The sequence below is a fragment of the Perca fluviatilis genome, chromosome 12 (assembly GCF_010015445.1).
Source record: "Perca fluviatilis chromosome 12, GENO_Pfluv_1.0, whole genome shotgun sequence".
NCBI classification, from domain to species: domain Eukaryota; kingdom Metazoa; phylum Chordata; class Actinopteri; order Perciformes; family Percidae; genus Perca; species Perca fluviatilis.
Genome location: NC_053123.1, coordinates 7,250,706 through 7,271,389, shown reverse-complemented (window position 1 = coordinate 7,271,389; position 20,684 = coordinate 7,250,706). Strand labels below are relative to the sequence as shown.

The 20,684-nt window shown below is 41.5% G+C and overlaps 1 protein-coding gene across 3 annotated transcripts in view; it reads left to right on the top strand.

Moving 5' to 3' along the window:
* The window catches only part of tmeff2a (transmembrane protein with EGF-like and two follistatin-like domains 2a), a 135,702-nt gene that overhangs the window by 46,243 nt on the left and 68,775 nt on the right, over positions 1-20,684 (top strand). For all 3 annotated transcript variants that reach the window (XM_039818568.1, XM_039818567.1, XM_039818566.1), the window contains exon 3: positions 13,592-13,721. In XM_039818568.1, coding sequence (XP_039674502.1) covers positions 13,592-13,721 — 130 coding nt within the window. The remainder of the gene's footprint in view (positions 1-13,591; positions 13,722-20,684) is intronic.

Genomic DNA, 20,684 nt, shown 5'->3' with positions numbered 1-20,684 from the left:
AGGCCATGTAATAAATTCTTGCATACCACCTTAGCTCTCAGCTGGGATCAGTGGATTCCATCCTCTTGAAACAACTTTCTGTGCCCCCAGAAAATGTCAACGTTGTCATTGAAATCCATTCTATATGCCACACATGCTGATGAAGGGATAGCAGTGTAGCGAAGCATTTCATGCCCCTGTTTTATGTTGGGGGTGGTGCCTGCGTCGTCGCACAGAAAGGTTCCCAAGAGTGTCCTTCAGCTGAATGAAATCCCTTTTCAGCAGTTCTGAGCCACTGACTCTGTGGGACCGGGTTGGTTAAGGAGGATACTCAACAGGCCAACACGTACAATCATTCTGTAAAAGTTCTGTAAAAAGGTTGCTGAGTTTGCCTCGTACTACATTGTTCAACTGTTGGTTCCTTTCTTTGTTGGCTTTATGCGTCCTTATTTTTGTTGTCTCCCACTGTTAAATTCGTCAAACAAGTTACGGGGGAGTGGATGTGACTAGAAAACTAGCACCTGACCAACACTGAATTTTTGAAGCCTATAATGATATGTGACAATAACAACAATGTCATTTAATAATAATAATAATAATAATAATAAAGCCCACTTAATTTGGTTGTTTTGTTAAAGAGTCTATGACCAAGAGAAAGTTTTAGAGAGAAATTGTCAAAAACATACTAAAAACAAACATGTAGCCTACGTAAAACAGTATGTCTAATGAACCCTAGTTTTATTTTGTAAACTTCACTGGAAATTAAATTGGTATCAATAACTATAAACAACAAACATTTTCTTCTCTGTTGTGTTTCCATGGTGGTAAATAAAAATTGATAAATGAACCTAATTTAGCATTTTTAGTATTTCAGCATCCGTATCCATGGTGATGTTTTGCTCCTGATTATGTTGCAGGTTGGCAGCTGCGGATTGCCTACCGGCTATGAGTGTGACCTCGTGTGAACTAACACTCTGTAGTGAGGAGACTACAGTGGGGAGGTGGAGCACACTGTGCTCTCTAACATGGCTCTCGTAGAAAGATGTTAAAGCTTAGTCTTTGATTTGTTCGAGTCAGCAATGGGGGTGAAAGGGAACGCTTCAGATGGGGATTCAGCAAGGACTTTGTACAGGTTTTAAGTTGCGGGCCTGTCATTTAGAAAGCGGGTTAGACATTAGTCTTGGGCGTGAGGCACTGGGAGTGGAGGCATTTAGCCTAGATGCAAGTCCAAACCAGTAGGCTGTCCCGGGACTAAGAGTCGCTGACAGAAAGGCTGCCACAGTGATCCCATTTGAATCAAGGGCTTCTCACGGAATAGCATCTGCCACATTGCCTACATGTGCAACAGTCACTTGCTGTGCTAGCGTAGCAGCACTCTAAATTTGCCCAACTGAGCCAGTCATATCATTAGCTTGTGATATGGTCTCTGCTGATACTTGTGCAGCTGCTGTCTAAATGCAATGTGACAGGGAAATCTGTAGACCTTGTGTTTGAAGACAGTGCTAGGGTATCTTTTCAAGAATGGGAATTGCCTGTAATCTCTTGTTGATGACAATTATAAAATTATTTTCAATAGAATAGAATACACTTTATTGTCCCCCGAGGGGAAATTTGTCTTGGACATAGTGCTATATAGTTGCTTCATAACATAAACAACATGTAAAAAAAAAAAAAAAAAAAAACATTCTAAAATCAAAATAAAATAAAATACAAGTACAACACAATAAAAATAAAATCAACATGAAAAATGAGATCAGCAAAGCATCCTAACACACAAAAGGAGGACACACATGATAGCACAGAAAACACAACATCCCAAGAATTAACTGGAATTATTAAAGTGCTAATAGCGACGTGCTGGTGTATTTTTATTGCACCCCTGCTCTGCTGGGCTAAGATTTACTATCTTTTACTATTGGAGTTCAACAGCTTGACGGAAGTTGGAATAAACGATAAACAACAACTTAAGACAGTTTGTCATAACTGAAGCATATACAGTGACATAATGCTTCACTTGATCAGTCAAGAGCCTGTATATAGAGAAGAAAACATACAGCAGAATGCCTAGTTCTTCTGCCTGGGCGTTGCTGCTGACTTTCCCTGCAATTAGCATATAGCTCGGGAAAAGATGTAGATTCTCCATAAGGGGCAGCTGTTTGGTCATTTTCTGACCAGTTCTACACATGGCAAATATGCCTATACGAAAAGAAAGTAGAAGGAGCATTGCTACTCTGGGTTTAATAATTTGAACGTAGGCCCAATTCATGCTAACTTGAACCAGGCCAGCTTTGGTGCTGGGTCCACAATGCAGTGAGGGTCCACTGTGGTGATCAAGAGTGATCAAGAGGCAGAACGAGTAGAGATTTCTGCCGGTGTTGTGGAGGTTGTCTGGTATATTGTTGTTGTATTCAAGTGAGGGTAAATTTGATCCTGGGATTAAATGACAGCTAGATCCAATGACTGCAGTCCTGTCATACAGGATGCTTAAACAAACACTTGACACCCAAAGTTAGCTCATCTGAAATATGCTTTCCTGCTCCTCTACATTGACAAACATTGCTTCAGGCAGTTCAGGCACTTGGTAAAGTTGTACCCCTGGGTGCCTCCCTTTAAAGGTATTTAAAGTTCTAGTAACCTGGCATCAGACCCATGGGGCAGACCTAGGCCACACTGCAGGGAGCATCAGCCTGCAGGGACTCCCAGCTGAGAAGGAAGCACTTCTGTAATCTCTCAGGAGGGGGCTTAGAAAGGTATAGCTGCAAACCCCCACCTTGTTGGCATCTTCGTCCCATCAGATGGATGGCAAAGTAGCCTGTTATGTAGTATCTATTGCGGCTATTTATTGATAGTGAATATGTGAAGTTGTGTTTTTTGGCATTTATTACACCTATTAAACAGTGTAGTGTGTTTTAACACATTATTACTCAATTTACAAATGTGTCCCCCTTTAAAACGGTGCCCCACTCTGTCGTGTCTCTCTGTTCTGTTGCTATTTGGTTCCAACACAATGACGGCCGTGACAATGGTTCATTTCAGATAAGGCTGTTTTAACAATGCCACCAAAAAGAGAAATGTAACTATCAACTTTAATGTAATACTACATGTTCTTCTGTTTATCAATACAAATATATTGCTGTGAGATTTTAGAGCAAGCCACCCAGTTGTCACAATGAATCCAAGGCAGCCCTCTCCTCCTCAATAGCTACAGACACAGAAATGGCACATCCTAAGGAAAGCTCATTGTGGGACTGGCTCTAGTGGCTGTAATTCTGCACCAAGGCTGAATTTTGGGAAAGAGACTTCAGATACAGTATTAGGGGACCACTAAGATCTATATAAAAGAGACTTCAGATACAGTATTAGGGGACCACTAAGGTCTATATAAAAGAGACTTCATATACAGTATTAGGGGAACAATAAGGTCTAAAAGAGACTTCAGACACAGTATTAGGGGACCACTAAGGTCTATATAAAAGAGACTTCAGATACAGTATTAGGGGACCACTAAGGTCTATATAAAAGAGACTCCAGATCCAGTATTAGGGGACCACTGAGGTCTATATAAAAGCATCCAAAGAGCACCATGTCATGGGACCTTTAAATGTAAACAAGAGCATTGTTTGAGATAACATGACAAGAATAGATGTAAAACTGTTTTATATATATGGTGACAAGTCTTAAAATCTGTAGTATTCCATTCTGTGTTTAATTTCAAATCCAATAATCGTGCAATTTTGTACAATGGATATCACACTTCAGAATGCAGTCCACACATACCTGAGTGGGACTTCTATCTGCAGGATTTGCAAATATCTGACGAATTGTTGCTTGGAATGATGTTCATGTTTTGCATATGTGGCGGTTGCAGGGTTTGGGTGGAGTGGGGCTCCATGGGACGGATGTGTCATTTGTTTTTCTCGCCCATTGATTTTAGTTGATTTTGTTGATATTGCTATTATTATCCTGTCATGTTTGCTCTCGCTGCATTTTGCAGAGCTCTACCTCCCAAATTGGCATGCTCCTTCCCTTCGCTACATAGTCACGCACTGATGCGTGTGCTCGCCTTCCCTTTCCTTTGTCTCCCACTCGAGCGGTTTCTGTTGTGCATGTCCCTCGCTACTCCCCCACATTGTTCTGCTCGGTCGTTTCTGTCGTTGCTATCGTCCTGTCATCCTTCCGCCTCCATCACTTTTTCACCTTTCAATGTCATCCTTCTTACCTCCTCTACTCCATCACCCTGCTGGCCTCCCTGCATCTCCTTTCCTCTATGTCTTACACCTCCCTCCTTTTTCTCACGTCCTCCTCTCCAAACATGCTTTTTTTTTCACTCTGCATTACCCCTGCTCCTCTGCCTCCCCTCCTCCTCCCACCACCTGTCTTTGTTCCACCCCTGTCAGCCGGCAGTTATGTCGGACGCTCTGTGAAGTCAGCGCTGGGAGCTGCAAGAGAGGCACAGAATGAATGATTATGGTTCCGCTTGTTTTGCAAAGTTGTTGTGTGTTGTGACCTGGTAAGGCGCAAATGCCTTTTTTTTTTGTGCTCAGACGGTGGAATGCGTCGGTTGCTTTGTGTGTGTGTGTGTGTGTGTGTGTGTGTGTGTGTGTGTGTGTGTGTGTGTGTGTGATGCACCGATCCCAGCCAGGTAAAAAGACAACAGGTCCTGGCTGCAGTCCCAAAGCTTAGCTTTTGGAACTCGGATGAAGAGAGTTAAGGGTAGGCAGAGCCACAGCAGCCCCTGCAGGAGGTTTGTGGAAACTAAATTTCTAGTGACAAAAAAACAGAATGGGTGGGAAGGGATTTAAAACTGATAAAAGAATAAGAACAAACTTCAATGCACACAAGATGCTGCAAATGTAACTCCGGAGAACAGAAATGTATTTCAAGTGCACTGAAGTGAATGAACATGCATTGTCTTCCATAGTTCCTGTCACTATGCCACTCCAGGCACACAAAAGAACATAAAGCGGCCACACACACACACACACACACACACACACACACACACACACACACACACACAGGACCATCGACGCCTCTGCTGTCGCTGTGTTCACGGGCGAGACACCACGCGACTGTCCAGGTTTTGTCACAGCGGAGGTGTGGGGCAATGTCTGCGACTTTTGAAAAGCCTTAGCCAGCGGGCACATAAGGCCATGCCATATGGCCCGGCCAATGCCCCCCCACCCCCGCTACGCTGTCTGCAGAGAATTGTGGAGGATCACATTTTTTTCCTTCTGTCTGAGTCACCCCCTCTCATACAACATACAATATTCATTTTCCCTCCTCCCGAATCTTCCTTCAAATGGCCCCTATCTTTCAAACACACATCGTTTTGGGCCCCTTTGTCTATTTTCGTTTACATTCAGCGGGCAGTCGTATGGGCAACAGGTGACGAAGCTTATATTAGCAGACCGCCAACATCACACGCTGCTAGTTATCAAGGAATTCAAGGATCAAAGCCTCAGCGTCCCCCGACGAAGGCTGTGACAAGAGTGTATCTAATACGGTCATGTGCTGCGTAAAGGAGCGCTGTATAAAGAAATGCGCGTCAGTTTGAAAGTTTGAAATCTGTAACCTCTCCTTGCTCACTTCCTCACCGTCACATCAAGAGAAGTCCCAGATGAATAAAGAAGAACTTGGCAGATAAGTGTCAAGGTTTGTTTTTTGCTTTCAGCCAGACAGGTTGAAGAAAGATTCAGTCAAAATGAAGACGTGCAATGTTTCATGTCCTGTCTTATATCACGTTTGGCAATCTATTTCCCCTTTCATACCTGTCTGAGACGCTCACTTGTGGTCCTCGCCTAAAATATAAAAGGGACACACCCAACATGCTTTAGGAGGCCCGTAGGACACAGCATCCTCTCTTATACCCACCAGAGATTTCGGGGTGAAACTGTAATATGCGCACAGCTGCAGCCTCCGTGTTGTGCCTCTTTTTCGGGAGACAGAGGCTTTAAATCACCCATCCTCTCATCACTCCTCTCCCTTCCGCAGGGGTGAGCGCCAAATACTGTGGAAGATCAAGCGATGGGGTAGGGGGGGAGTTTTTCATGGAGAAGAAGGCGCTCTTAAAAGACACCCGCAGGGTTCTGCCGGGCAGCTTTCCCTTCTGTTGCATCATGCCTGGCATAAAGTGGGAGTCCCCAGGTTAAGAACAGCCTGAGCCAGATGGGAGAGAGAGTGAGTGTGGGGAGAGACAGAGGGGAAGGATAGAGGATGGCAGAAAAGCACGGGCCTGCAGTAAAGCTATTCCAAGCGCCTTTGTAGGGTTGCCATTTTTTAATTCTCTCCCACTCTCCTTTGAGGGGATTTTCTATTTCTCTCCCTCTCTCGGTCTGTGTCCCCATTTCTTCTTCTCCTCATTCTTTTTTTTTTTTTTAATTTTATTTCATGATGTCCTTTTTTTTTTTTTTGCCTTGGTTTCTTCAGGCACTGTGGTTCTTTTTTATCATGCCAAGTTTTTTTTTGAGCTCCATCTCTCTTTCTCTCTCCCTCTCTCATTCTTTCTGTCTCTAGCCGTCTGCATCTCACGTCTGTGTTTTTTTTTTAACTTTCATTAGCCCTCAGTCTCCTTCTGTCTCGCTCTCATCCATTTCCACTGACGTCTTCTGCCCCCAAAGCCCAATTTCACTCATCGCGTTTGCCTCTCGTCTTCTCCACAGCCTCTTTCCTTCCTCCATCTCAGTCCCTTTGATAAAGAGCCAGTGTGCAGTTTCTCTTTCGCTTCTATACTCCTCCTCCTTTTACTCTCTTTGTGTGTATTGTGCCGTCTTTTCCCCCTCAGCTGAATAAAAACAGTGTTCACACTTGATCGTTCTGATGCTCCTGGGCTCCAGAATCGATGGCATGGTTATTTTTGCGCTTCTCCCTGCGGCCAATCAGACCTTCTGTGTGCCTGTGTGTCTCAGATGACATTCTCACTAAGCCTGCGAAATTTGAAAAAGCAGTTTATGTGTGAAAACAATGTGTGTTCACACTACTGTTTTGGTCGGTCCTTTTGCATAAGGATCTCTGTCCACGCTCAAACCCCTAAACAATAGGAAAGTCGCTAAATCTCTTCTTCTTTGTCCTCAAAGGGGGTCAAACAACGAAAATCTTAACCAACACCTGGCAAGGAGTGTGACAGACACATTCTCACTCTTAACTTGTCACATACGGCCACTTGGTCATTTGTAACGCGCTGGGTACCCCTTTGGTGTAATTTTTTAATGGGCAGGGTATGGTTAGGTTTAAGCCCGAGACACACCGAGCCGATAATCGGCCGTCAGACAGTCTGGCGAGGTCAGTGACTCGAGTCTGTTCGGTGTGTCCCGTGCCGTCGTCAGTCCGAGGGGGCCGTCGGCGTTCATTTTGGCCGATTTGACACGTATAATCGGCGGGGCGGGCACTGCCGGCAGTTGGACTCAAATGACCCATCTGATTGGTAGAGTGCTGACGAAAATCTTTTAAACTGACCTTTGTCGATCTGAAATGAAGACAGATTCAGCAACTGCACGGCCTATTTCTCGCTTCAAATGTTTTCAGAAACATGTTTCAGTGAACTATTTTAGTACAATATGAGATCGTATTCTGAACGACCCGCCATGACAGTCTGTCTTTGAATTTCGGGAGAAACCAGACCCACGTGACGCGTTCATCCAATCAGCTGCCGGTTTTCATTTTTGGGCGACAATACAGATTAGCGCCACTTGCAGTTATGGAGACGTATTACGTCTCGTCGCTTTGGTGTGTTCCGAGGCACTTTTTTGACCAACTCGGGGACACTGATCAGTCCGACTGCCTTTTCTGCCGACGGTTGGCCGTCTGGTTGGTAGGGGTGGGGAAAAAACAAACACAGACGCCAAGTATCGATCTTTTATGTTTTTTTTCTTTTTTAACTAATTGCTTGACAATCCCATTTTGCAGCAATAAAATTGAAGTGAGATGAACAGACAGAGAAATTTATCTTTTTAGATAAAACAGATGTTTCCTACAAATTTTCCTTTGGGGACATCATTTGAAATTGGGAAGAATTTGAAGTTGGAAAAAAGGTAACACATTGCAATATATCGCAGAATATTGCAATATGTGTAAAATCGCAATAATATCGTATTGTGACATAAGTATCGTGATGATATCGTATCGTGAGGCCTCTGGTGATTCCCACCCCTACTGGTTGGTGTGTCTGGGCCTTTAGGCAACTGGCTTGGTCACATTTAGGAAAGGATTGTAGTTTAGGTTAAAATAGGTATGTTTTTGTATAACTTACCTATGTGACGTATGATGGTAATGAGAATGGGTTGGACAGACAGTCGCCACTGTGCTGAGTCTCAGCTGTATCTATCTCCACAGCGCTGCGGAGGAGGGTCTTGCTAGTCCACACAGCATTCCGGGATGGGAGAAAAACGTGCACAGGTTTATTGGCATTTCTTTAAACCAATCACAATCGTCTTGGGCGGCACTAAGCGCCCAACTCAATGACAGTGCCGCTGCAAAATATAGGAAAATAGGAAGGAACTTGTTTTGGTGGAATGTGTACGTTCAAAGGTTGTTTTAGGCCGGCTACGCGCTGCCTGCGTGGCGTGAAAGTGACGTTTCTGTTGCGCGTCAGCTGCATGGCGGCTGCGTGGATTTTTCTATGTCTTTACGCACCAGTCTGACGCGGTGCTGCTGCTGCTAGCCTTGTCTGGACACATGTATGTTTCCCATTGATAAAATGAAATGCCATGTTAAACATAAATATATACTGATTTGATTACAGCAAAGACAACGTCGGCAGTATTGAATATTTCGTTCTGTATTGACCGGTGCAATATTAGAAAAACAATTGTTTTTTTAATTACATTTATATCTGCATTTATATCAAAACCTAGAGACTTTCAAACATCAACGTGTCATTTATTAATATGTATTTGTGCCTCAAACCATTGCTCCAAACACTCAAGTCTGATAGCCGGTTACATGATTGGCCACCGCAGCATGACGTGAGGTTGTGGTTCTCCAGAAGTTGAGTCGGTTTAAACTTAACGCCACAGGCCCGTTATTTGGAGTGTCCCCCCTGCGGCTACCCCCCCCCCCCTGCCGCTGCCTAAACACACTACCCCCATTCAAAATGAATGGAAAGACCTGCGTTGTTGCCTACCTACTGTATACTGTGTTTTAGCATTACTCAGTTTTAGTTGTTTAAACCATAGGCTTCTCTAAATATTTTTTTAATTTTTGGCCTTTGGCCTTTTTGTTTAGAGAGAAACTTCCCCGAGGAAGCTTAGCATTCTCTCTGACACAGTTTGAAGTTTATATGCATGCTTTGGATTGGTAAATCAAAAGGTTTTGAGTCATTAAAATTTAGTTAATTGGTTAAAATGATGTTACAGAAATGTTTCACTGTTATCAAAGATATAACCTGTTCTCTTTTTTTGTTTGTGTCCTTTGTGGAGTCCACCTCAACAAAACCACTTTAATGCAAAGTATGAGTAGTGTGTTCAAATTAAATTAAGTAATTAAGAATGTCTGTAAGACATTTAAAAAAAAAAGTTTAGGCTAGTTTTGTTTGTGTCATTGCTTTGTGTTTTTAAGGGTTAGTTCCGATTCACACAAAGTCGCACAGTAACTAAAAAAAGGTTGCAAAGTGTACCTCTTTACAGCTTCATAGCACCTGACCTTTTTTCTTTTCCTGTGCACACTAAAACTTGAGGCAGGCATTTTCAAATGTGTTCACTTTGGCGAATGTTATTTAACAGCTCAGAGGCAGTGGTGGCCTAAAGGTTGGCCTTGAAGCTTGTGACTGGGTTTCAATCCCCAGACCGACAGGATCAAAAACTGGGTGGGGAAAATGAAAGAGCAGCGCTTGGCTTGCCCCTCCCTCATTACCACCACTGTGGTGCCCTTGAGCAAGGCCCTTAACCTCCAGTGGAGCGGCTCAGTGGCCAGCAGATCAGACTGTGGTTGTACTGGGGGGCTTCCAGGTATGAATGTATAACTGTGTGAATGTGATCCGGGCGTTCCTGCAAAAGAGAGGCTGCCTCTCAGTGAACCTTCCCTGAATAAATAAAGGTTAAATCGCTTTGTGTGAGTCGAGGGCCAAAATGGAAAGACGTGGATGCATTTTCATGCTGGCTTAGTGTAACGATAGCCTGGGAAAACCCTGACGAACTTCTGGCAAATTTGAGATTTGCTCTGCAAGTTCATCTGGCCAAGAGCCCATTCAAGCCCATTTCCAATTTTTCCAAATCGAGGCACCAATCACAACCGCTTTACACAATGACGATAGCGCAGCGACGGCAAGCAGCTTTTTGTTTACATTCAACTTGACGGCCACCGAAGCTGCTACGTCACCTGATCATTGGTCTGATTGGTTGAAGGACTATCCAATTTCCCCACAGGGGCATTTCAGCGGCGTCCGTTTGGTGACGCCCCTTTGGAAATGGGCTGTGGATGAACCTTTCCCGGACACACTCTCAGTTACAACTGAGAAGGGTCTGGTGTCAACCAGGCTAGCGTAACAATAGAATCAGCCTGAATCTACTTTGCTGTAGTTGAAATGAGACTTGCATGTGTTAATGCTTGTCCATTGTCCTGTGCTTTTGTGAGAGCCATGTAGAGTTATGCGAGGTCACAGCTAGGTGATTTGGCCCAGAGAGAAGATTCCAGGTCAATCCATTAGAGCAGAATTTTCTTTCTTTTTTTGTCTTAACATCAATCCAACATATTATTAGACAATATAAAATCAGCTGCTTCGTGAAAAAACATAAAAGCTAGGCTTACTGGCCTTTAGGTAAGGTAGTCACTAAGATAGCCGTCCACAGATACAGTTTATCCCAAAGGATTCACTGTGCCACAAGTATGCATAACATTAAAACAATTATTATTTTAATAGCATAGTATTCTATGCACTAAAAAGGTATGTAGCATATAAAGGCTTTAGGCCGCCCTACATGTTATTCTAAGTCTAGTTTTATATGCAACAAATTTTAAACAATATATGTAGTAGGGGGTCCCTGCTCCGTATCTCTTTCAGTTAAGGGGTCCTTGGCTTAAAAAAAAACGTTGCTTTAGAGACTTAAAGGGGAACTGAAGTGGAGACAAAGAGCCATGAGCTCCTTAGCCTTGTTCCTGTGGGACTTTCAACCGAGCCCCTTGTCCTTGCCACACCCAGCAGGAACACATTTTCCCACATTTCCCATTGTTCAGCACATTTACATTTAATCGGGTTATAGGCCGTGACTGCGGTGGAACAATTTCTCTGGACCCTGTGATAACCATTCTTTCTTCCCAGGGAATAGAAGGGAATGTTTCTCAATTGAGTAATCACGTTTGTTATTCCTGTGGTGTAGCACAGGGGAATCAATATCAAATCAAATGAATATCTCTCCTCCATAGCCCCCCCACCCCCCCAAAAAAAGAGAGAAAACTAAGACTCGGTGCTCTTGTGCCATCAGTCATCTGAAAAATCTAGATTTGCTCCGAAGCCAACAAACCATGTGGCGAAATGAATGAGTAATGTTCTCTCGTACCTTCGCAGCTATTTTGCTCAGTGCCCTTGAGCAAGTCACTTAACCTGCTCCTGCTCCGTTGGAGCAACACCAGAGGTGAGCAGCTGTAGATGCTGGATGGTTTTCTGAAGATATATGCACCAGTCCATGAATATGACCCATTTAAAACAATGTGTAGCACATTTTCTTTGTAAACCAACTGACTAAAAAAGCAACAGCGAAGTAAAAAAAAAACTACAGTAGGTATTATTTATCATGAATTTAAAGGTGCTTTCACACATTATAGTTTGGTAGACCAGGTGCGATTCGGGGCTTAATGCAACATTGTTGCATTTTTCATATTATTCGGTTAGCATTCACACAATGCACTTTTGTCACCAAACACTGCAGAGGGCGGGCCCTGATCACAGAGAGAATATGATGTACAGTCACTGGTTGTTTCACAGACGACCAGCCATGTATGGTCATAATAGGTTATGGATTTGGAAGTTATCATTCACTAAATCATACCTAAGTCCCTAAAAGTGTGCGCAAGGTTGAAATTGCAGGCTACTAAATGCACAGTTTTTTTGATTCACTTCCTATATTTAGTTCGGATCGCATTCTTGCTTAAAGTGAACCGTACTCTAGCGCACTTGGAAGCGAGCCAAGACCCCCGTTTTTAGAGTTTGAATGAGCTTTCACACAACCCCAAACAAACTGGACTATCCAACAAAACGCTCCAGGGTTCGCTTAAAGGTCCAATGTGTGGGAATTTCTCCCATCTAGCGTTGAGATCATATATCGCAATCGACTCTCTCGCGCTGCGCAGTTCAAAGTACGTATTACAGCTACGGTAGCCTTCACGCTTCAAAAAGCCAGCCTCTTGCTCTTTTCAATATCCGTTTTCTTTTTCTGGGCGAAGAAAAAGACTCCTCTTCCTGAAATTTGGATTTTGAATACGTGTGGTCCTCCATGTTTCCTCCTTCTTCAGACTTGCCAGAAGCTACGATACCCATTAGCAGCATTAGCAGCACCTGTGAGTTTATCATGTGACAGCGAAAATGCAAAAGGCGGAGCAGTATGTCCTGTATGTCCCTTACCGGCTAACGTATTTCAAGATGGCGCATGAATATGTAGCGTCTACCTCAGTTCATGCAAACGCAGATGTAAAATTTCAAGCCAAAAGGAATACTTGGAATTGATGGTGGTGGTAAATATTCATGAAAAAGGACAAGTTCGTGAACGGGCAACACGGAACCTAAAGCAAAAGCAACCTGAGACTCAAAAAGTCAGTTAATCTGGTTCATCATGGTTGTGTGAGTGTGGTTTGAGCAAGATTGTCATTTGATTCAAATGTTGCTTAACTCTGATTGGTGCATGGAAATACATAACATTCCCTTTTTTCCAACTGAGTCCACTTAAAACTAGTTAAAAACCCAAACTGTCCTAACTTTGGCAGACATTAGTGTGTTCATGTAGGATCACTCACAGTAAGAAGCTAATTGAGAGAATATATTTCCAATTGTGATGTGATTGTGATGATATGTCAGTTCCATAATTGGATACAATGTCTGCCAAGGCATGCGCCCAACTGTTGTTTATAACTGAAAGCAGATAGCCAGTGATAAACAAATGTACACCCTCAAATCTCCAAACTAAGTTATAGATCTGTCAAACTGTGCTGTCTGGTATTCTCTGCAAATTGTTAGTGAATACAGCAGTGCTATTACAGTGACTCCTTGGGGATTGGTAATTCATTTAGTTTGACCATGAGTTATCATTATTATAATTCAACCAACTTGGTAAACTGGCCAAGTTAAATCAAAAACCTTTTGCGTCTGTTTCACCAAGGTGGGCCGAAAATATATACACAATACATTTGACACTGACAAAAACAGCTTACATTATGCAAATACTGTACAGTGATAAAATCAGTCCTTCACTCACTTCACTTCCTTTTGTTCAGTACTCAAGTACTTACCTTGTCAAGACAATGGCGTCTATCCTGAAAATCTACATATTGAATGAAAATTCAGCTTTATTTTAGCACACAACCTTAAATGTTATTTTTTTTTTTTTTTAGATGACCCTAACATGACCACCTCAGCTTTTTATCCTCATCTTCTTAACCACCTCGTTTTCTCCTCTTCTCTCTGCAGTGCAACAATGACTATACCCCAGTGTGCGGCTCCAACAATCAGAACTACCAGAACGAGTGTTTCCTGCGCAGGGATGCCTGCAAGCAGCAGTCTGAAGTACTCATAATGTCAGAAGGTGCCTGCCCTGCTGGTATGTACACTTACATTAAGGCGCCTACACAGATTTATAAACAAGCAAAAACACACACACACACACACACACACACACACACACAACATTTACGCCAACAGAAAACACTCTAGTAAGACGGTAACACTCACTGAACATTCCGTGCAGAGTTGTCTGTAAGCATGCAGGTGAGATGATGAAGCTAGGATGCTAGAAAATGTAATTAATTAATAAATGTAATTTGAACATTGTATATACAGTCGTTCCATGTTGAGGCTTAAATAGTATAACAGTGTTTCCTCTATGTTGATTTGACCGTGGCGGCCCCCCACAGCAACATTTCTGCCCCCCCACGGTATCAGACTGCATCGGCTGCATTGTTAGAGTGCATGTCAGAGAATGTTTTATATTGTATTTTATGTGCATTATTTACATGCTGAAGTAGTTACACTGCATTAAGATAATGTCATTAATAGTGGGTTTATTGTTATTTGCTACATAATGCTTAGCCTATATGTCAAGATCAAAGTTGGCCTATATAGTAACTCAAAAAATACAGTTCAATCATAACTGAACATATGCCTCATTGTGTGTGTGAATAGAGGTGAATAAATATATTTGTTTGTGCTGCAGCAAAGTGTCAGTTCCGTTTCATCCTAAAGGAAACACTGTATAATCATCAATTCATGCAAGTGCTTCCATTGGATGGGGTTCAGTAATTACAAAGGTATTTGTATGATCACTTCAAAGGAATGACAAAAACGCATGATGAAAAAATGACTAGAGTTGACAGACTGATGTAATGTTCCTGAGTTAAATGTAACAAGCACCACTACAATGACAGTGACAAGTGTTCTCATTGAACAGATGAAGATTTCACCAGAGCTACACAACGTTCTCTAAAGAAACTGAACACTGCATTGATCAGTAGGCCTCTTGGCCAAATGCTGGGTGTTAAAAAAAAAAGTTAATTAAACAGTTTATTTAAATCCGGTGTGTTAAACAGAAAGTACAAGAAAGCTTGACAGCTATGACCTTTCATTATATAGTGTTTTAAATAAATGTCAAAAGGCATAAAATTGAAATACTTGCCAAATTGTCATAGGTAGTTACTGTAACACAGTTGCCAAGAGGCATGCTCAACATAGCAGAAAATTGAATGGCTGAATCACGCATCATCTTGATAGCCACTTCATTCTTTTCTGGAATGTGTAGACGTTTCTTTTTTCATTATCTTTTTCAAAGACTACTTGAATAATACTGTTAGGGACCCAGAGAAAGCTACTTGTATTTTTATTTTTTTTTATAAATACACACTGTCTGACTAATAGAGTACAATGAAGAATGTGTACAGTATTTGTTGGAATAGGGCTGGGCAATATGACCAAAATCTTTTATCCCGATATAAATCATTTCATATTAGGTCTGACGTCTCCAGGTTGATTGATCGATCGGTTGAATGATATGCTCTTGTACGACCAAATTGTCATTGGTCGAACAATGGCTGCTGTTACTTTCATAAGGTCGAACAAAGCATTTTTTTTCCCACCTGAAAATGCCAGGCGCTCTTCTGAAATACGGCCATCTGGGAGAGCTAGAGAGCTAGCATGCTTTAGAGGCACAGCATTTGTTTTAGCTGAGATACAATTGTTGTCATCCGTGAGGAGCTCGGAGTAGAGCCGCTGCTCCTTCGCGTCGAAAGGAGCCAGTTGAGGTGGTTCGGGCATCTGGTAAGGATGCCCCCTGGCGCCTTCCAGGCCTCGGGGAAGACCCAGGACTAGGTGGAGGGATTATATCTCCAATCTGGCCTGGGAACGCCTCGGGTTCCCCCATTCGGAGCTGGTTAATGTAGTTCGGGAAAGGGAAGTTTGGGGTCCCCTGCTGGAGCTGCTGCCCCCTGCAACCCGACCCCAGATAAGCGGACGAAGATGGATGGATGGATGGATGGATGGATGGATGGATGGATGGACCGTTGTTGAGTCTGGTTGCTATGATACGGAATATCCGCAGAAGTAAAGATGTCGGTGATCTGCACCATATGGGCCAGCACTGGACATCTTGGTCCAGGACATCTTATTATACATCCAAGGTCGGGACAAGAGTAAGCCCTGGATGAAGGGAAGGCTGAAGCACGTGCAGCGGTATTCATTTCTAAGTGACTAGTGCAGCTTTTTACAAGTGACATTCTTCAACTCTCTGCAAACTCCAAACGTGCAGAGCTCAGCGCCTCGTCACGCTGCCGGTGTTTGTAGGACCGTGTGAATATGCCCATTGCAAAGCGTTAACAATGTAAAGTTTGATGGACACGCAATGCTACCAGGTAGAGTTCAATTTAGTTCATGTAGATATAACATGCAGATGTTTTTTTCCCCAATGACCAATTGATTGGTTGAAGAGTAGGTAGTAGTATTTCAGTTGACCAAGATTTGTTTTGGGTGAATTCAACTATATTTCATATCTCCATAACAAAAAGCCTATTTTTATTTTTTTTATTCTGTGCAAATGAAATGCTTGGCAAATGAAAAGTATTGTGTTCTCATTTTATTGGGAACTAAGTGCAAAATGAACATGACATGCAAAGATCAGAACGTAAAGTGCAGTTCGGCTGCTGGTTTTCCGACGAAAAGATGAAGAAAGAAATATACAATTTTGATATTATGTTGACGAAATATATCGTCATATTCGCATTTCCCGCAGAGACAAATCCCCACTGCTTCACATCAATGAGTGATTATGTTCCGTCTTGTTTTTATCTTTTTTTATATTCTTCAACAACTGCTTGGGTGTATATTATCCCTAATATGTAGGGAATACCCATCCCCTTCTGGAACAACCTTTATCTAAGACTACAGTTTCCCTTTCTATACCCTTTCCTGTGATGGCATCGCCTATTGTTTTCATCTTTTCATTTGGCTGGGAAGCACTGTGTTTGTTATTATCTACCATAATTGGGATTACTGTTTGCTGATATAGTTTGGTGTTTAAGCTGCTGAGTGGGCGTCTGCAGTCGGAAAAGGTCAACCACTTCATTAGCCGTGTTGTGGAGACTAGTAGTGCTGCTTGGAGTATGCAGTGCCATAAAGTTAAAGGTCCTTGGCCATAAAGGGTTTGGGAGCGCTTATATGAATTCACTCTTTAGGTATGAGTAGAAATAAGATCCTCATAAAATGACTACATTTTACTTCCCAATGTCCCAAAAGGTGGGACTGTTTTAATTAAGACTTCCTTGCGTATATATGCTGCCATGAATTGTACCTGGGGCATTATTTTTGAAAATTACCACAGTGACTGAAACGACTTGTCTGTTCTAGTAATGCATATATGAAGTTCCTATTAATTAGTGTAACTTTTCATTGTACTAACAGACCATGACATTTTCATACACAAAAGCAGGCAGTCATTTTTTTCCCGTCTAGTTTTTATTTCATTAGAACATGTGTAATTAGGTTTGGCCTATGTAAAGTGTTTAATTCTGCAATGGCATATCCAAATGGATCAGCGTACACTTCAGAAAAAAGCATTCCCCCTGCCCACAGAGGAATTCTTTCTGAATCTACCAATTAGTGAGTCATGTTCTGACTAATATACTTAGTTGTGAATGAATGAATCCACTGGCACGGCGATGTCGGTTTCTGAGGCATATGTGAATCACTGCTTAGGGGAAAGATAGCATTTCTGGCTCGAGTTGAGCAGTCGCTGACTCAGTTACCCTGAGTTACAGGCGGCAGGCAGAAGTCCATTAAAAGGCCCTTGAATGGGCAGAGCTCAGCAGAGGGAACATGTGGAGACATAGACGAGATATGAAGAGTTGGAAATGTGACTGCAGTGACAGTAGTGGTGTCTTTGTGCCAGGAGGCAGGACTGTGCACAGTCACATGAAATGTCCAGCCTTTCTCTAAATTGCTTGTTTGTGGCATGTGTGTGTGTGTGTGTGTGTGTGTGTGTGTGTGTGTGTGTGTTCGTGTGAGGTCCTTTTCAAGACATGTGATAGTGTAAGCCAGTGTGTGTGTGTGACATGGATTTGTGTATCTTTCCAAAGAGAAAGGGATAGAGACCCCCTTTCTTTCATGCAACAAGCAGCGCTTTTGAGAAGTTAATGCAGGTTTGAAACAAGGATGTTTCTGTGTTGCAGTCTTCCGACAAACAGACCATGACAGTTGTTCAACAGTATATGCTCTATTCAGCATCACATTACCCTCAGATGTACACTTTATTTTGGCATTTATCCAGAACAAGGCCACAGTGAACAACTATACTTCCGTCTCTCGGGCCAATCAATGTTCATTCCTGTGGAGTCTGACTCTCACTCTTTTTTTCTAAGTATAGCACAGTGGTTTAAATTGTGAACACCACATTGTTGGGTAATTTTGGGACAAGTAACGTTAGTGTGGTTGTGTTGTTACATGTGGATGGGGAACAGTGGGTGTGACACATGTTAAATAAGATGTACCCTTAAGACAAATACATGATAAGATTGAAGAAAGGAGCAAGGGAAAAGGAATTGTAAAATAAAAAAAAATACATTTAAAATGTCCTCATTAAAATACAGTTTTCATTGAGGTATTTGTCATATCGGCAAGCTATCATGACATTCAATTCAAATCAGTTTTATTTATAGTATCAAATCATACCAAGAGTTATCTCAGGAAACTTTACAGATAGAGTAGGTCTAGACCACACTCTATAATTTACACAGACCCAACAATTTCAGTAATTCCCTTGACATAACAAAGATATGTTTATAATTGAAATTCATTTTAAAATCCACTACAGCAAATCAATGTAATGGCAATCACTTCATTTTTGGTTAAATTATTGATATCTTTTTTATATATATATATATATATATATATATATATATATATATATATATATATAGAGCTGGACAATATATCAATATTATATCGATATCGTGATATGAGACTAGATATCATCTTAGATTTTGATATCGTAATATGGTATAAGTGTTGTCTTTTCCTGGTTTTAAAGGCTGCATTACAGTAAAGTGATGTCATTTTCTGAACTTACCAGACTGTTATTATTTGCCTTTACCCACTTAGTCATTATATCCACATTACTGATTATTTATCAAAAATCTATATATTGTAAATATGTGTAAATATTTTGTGAAAGCACAAATAGTCAGCACTACAATATCGTTGCGGTATCGATATCGAGGTATTTGGTCAAAAATATCGTGATATTCTCCATTGATTTTCTCCATATCGCCCAGCCCTAATTGTATATCAAGAGAAAATTTGACACTTGGTAATTAAAAAAAAACATACCATTCTAAATACAGTCAATGTAAAGTAATGAAGTCTTAATAATAACATGGAGATTCCAAATGCTTGCTTTTCATTTGAAAGTAAAAACACACAAGATTGCTGTGTGGGAGCTTTCTTACATAAGCAAGTGTTTCCACAAACCTTTCATGTGGAAAAGTAGGGCAGGCAGCTACTTGTGAAGTGTTTCCTCTCTGCTCCCTCCCCACTTAGCCATTTGGTTGATACTCTCCGCTAACTCAAAATGAGTGCAGCAGGGGAAAACGTTCAGATATCACGAATACCAGCGATACGAGTATCTAATTGTGAGGATTGCAAGCGCCGAAACTACTTTACCCTAGCTGTACATGTACTGCCACAAAACCCTCTTTCTCTCCCTTGTTCCCCCTCTCTCCATCGCTCCATGTCCTCCTTTCCATTTCCATCTTCCAGAATCCCATTAGCGCTGACAGTACACAGTGTAATGGATATATGTCAGCTTGCCAGTGCCAATACTTGTTTTCCTTGTTGGGGTGAGAAACATAAGGAAACAGAAATCTCTGAAGTACACACTCGTCAAATTAGTGGATCACTGTAAAAAAACAACAACAGGGAGTCCTGCATTGTCAATGTTAAGAAAACAATCTTACCACATTTAGTGGTTTTTGATCATTTCACATGATCTTCATCAGCATATGGAGTTTACATCGGTGTCATGAAATTGTAGATGTTAAAATGTACATATTTCTTTTGTAGCACTAAAATTAATATTACGAAAAGTGGACTTTTAAGACTTGAAGCATTACCTCATGATGTAGTTATCCTTAACATGTTCACAAACTTTACCTATTAGCACCTCCAGCAGACGCAGAGCAGCATTAGCATTAATTTGGCGATTTCTTGTTACCTGATGAATGTAGGTCTAATATTCACTCTTCTTTTTTGCTCTCTTTTGGTCTCCACCAACACCTCAAGGAAATATCTGACTGTTTAGTTGCTAAATGCTCCACTAAATTCACCAGTTTAGTTGCTAACTATGTCTGTCTGCCGTTTGGTACTAGGGAGGGAGAGTACAATTTTAGAGCTTTTTAGCTGAAAACAGCTAATTTATATACTTCATATTAAATCAGATGCTATATACAGTAGCTAGAAGTATTGACTCCTTTCCCTGCTGTCTCCCGTGGTTTTAATCTTTTTCTTTCTTTCTTTTTTCAGTTGTGTCCACATTGTTAGCCATGTTACAGCCACTATTGTCAGCCACTGAGTACTGACCTGGAATCAAAATGAGTTTAATATAGGGCTGGGCAATATATCGATATTATATCGATATCGATATATGAGGCTAGATATCGTCTTAAATTTTGGATATGGTAATATCCTGATATGACACAAGTGTTGTCTTTTCCTGGTTTTAAAGGCTGCATTACAGTAGAGTGATGTCATTTTCTGAACACACCAGACTGTTCTAGCTGTTCTATTATTTTCCTTTACCCACATAGTTATTATATCAACATAACTGATGAATATTTATCAAAAATCTCATTGTCTGCATATTTTGTGAAAGCACCAATTGTCAACCCCACAATATCGATATCGAGGTATTTGGTCAAAAATATCGGGATATTTGATTTTCTCCATATCGCCCAGCTCTAGTTTAATAAACTTCAATGTATATTGCCTCAGCAGTAGTTGATAAGGAAGAGTGCTAGTTATTCACATT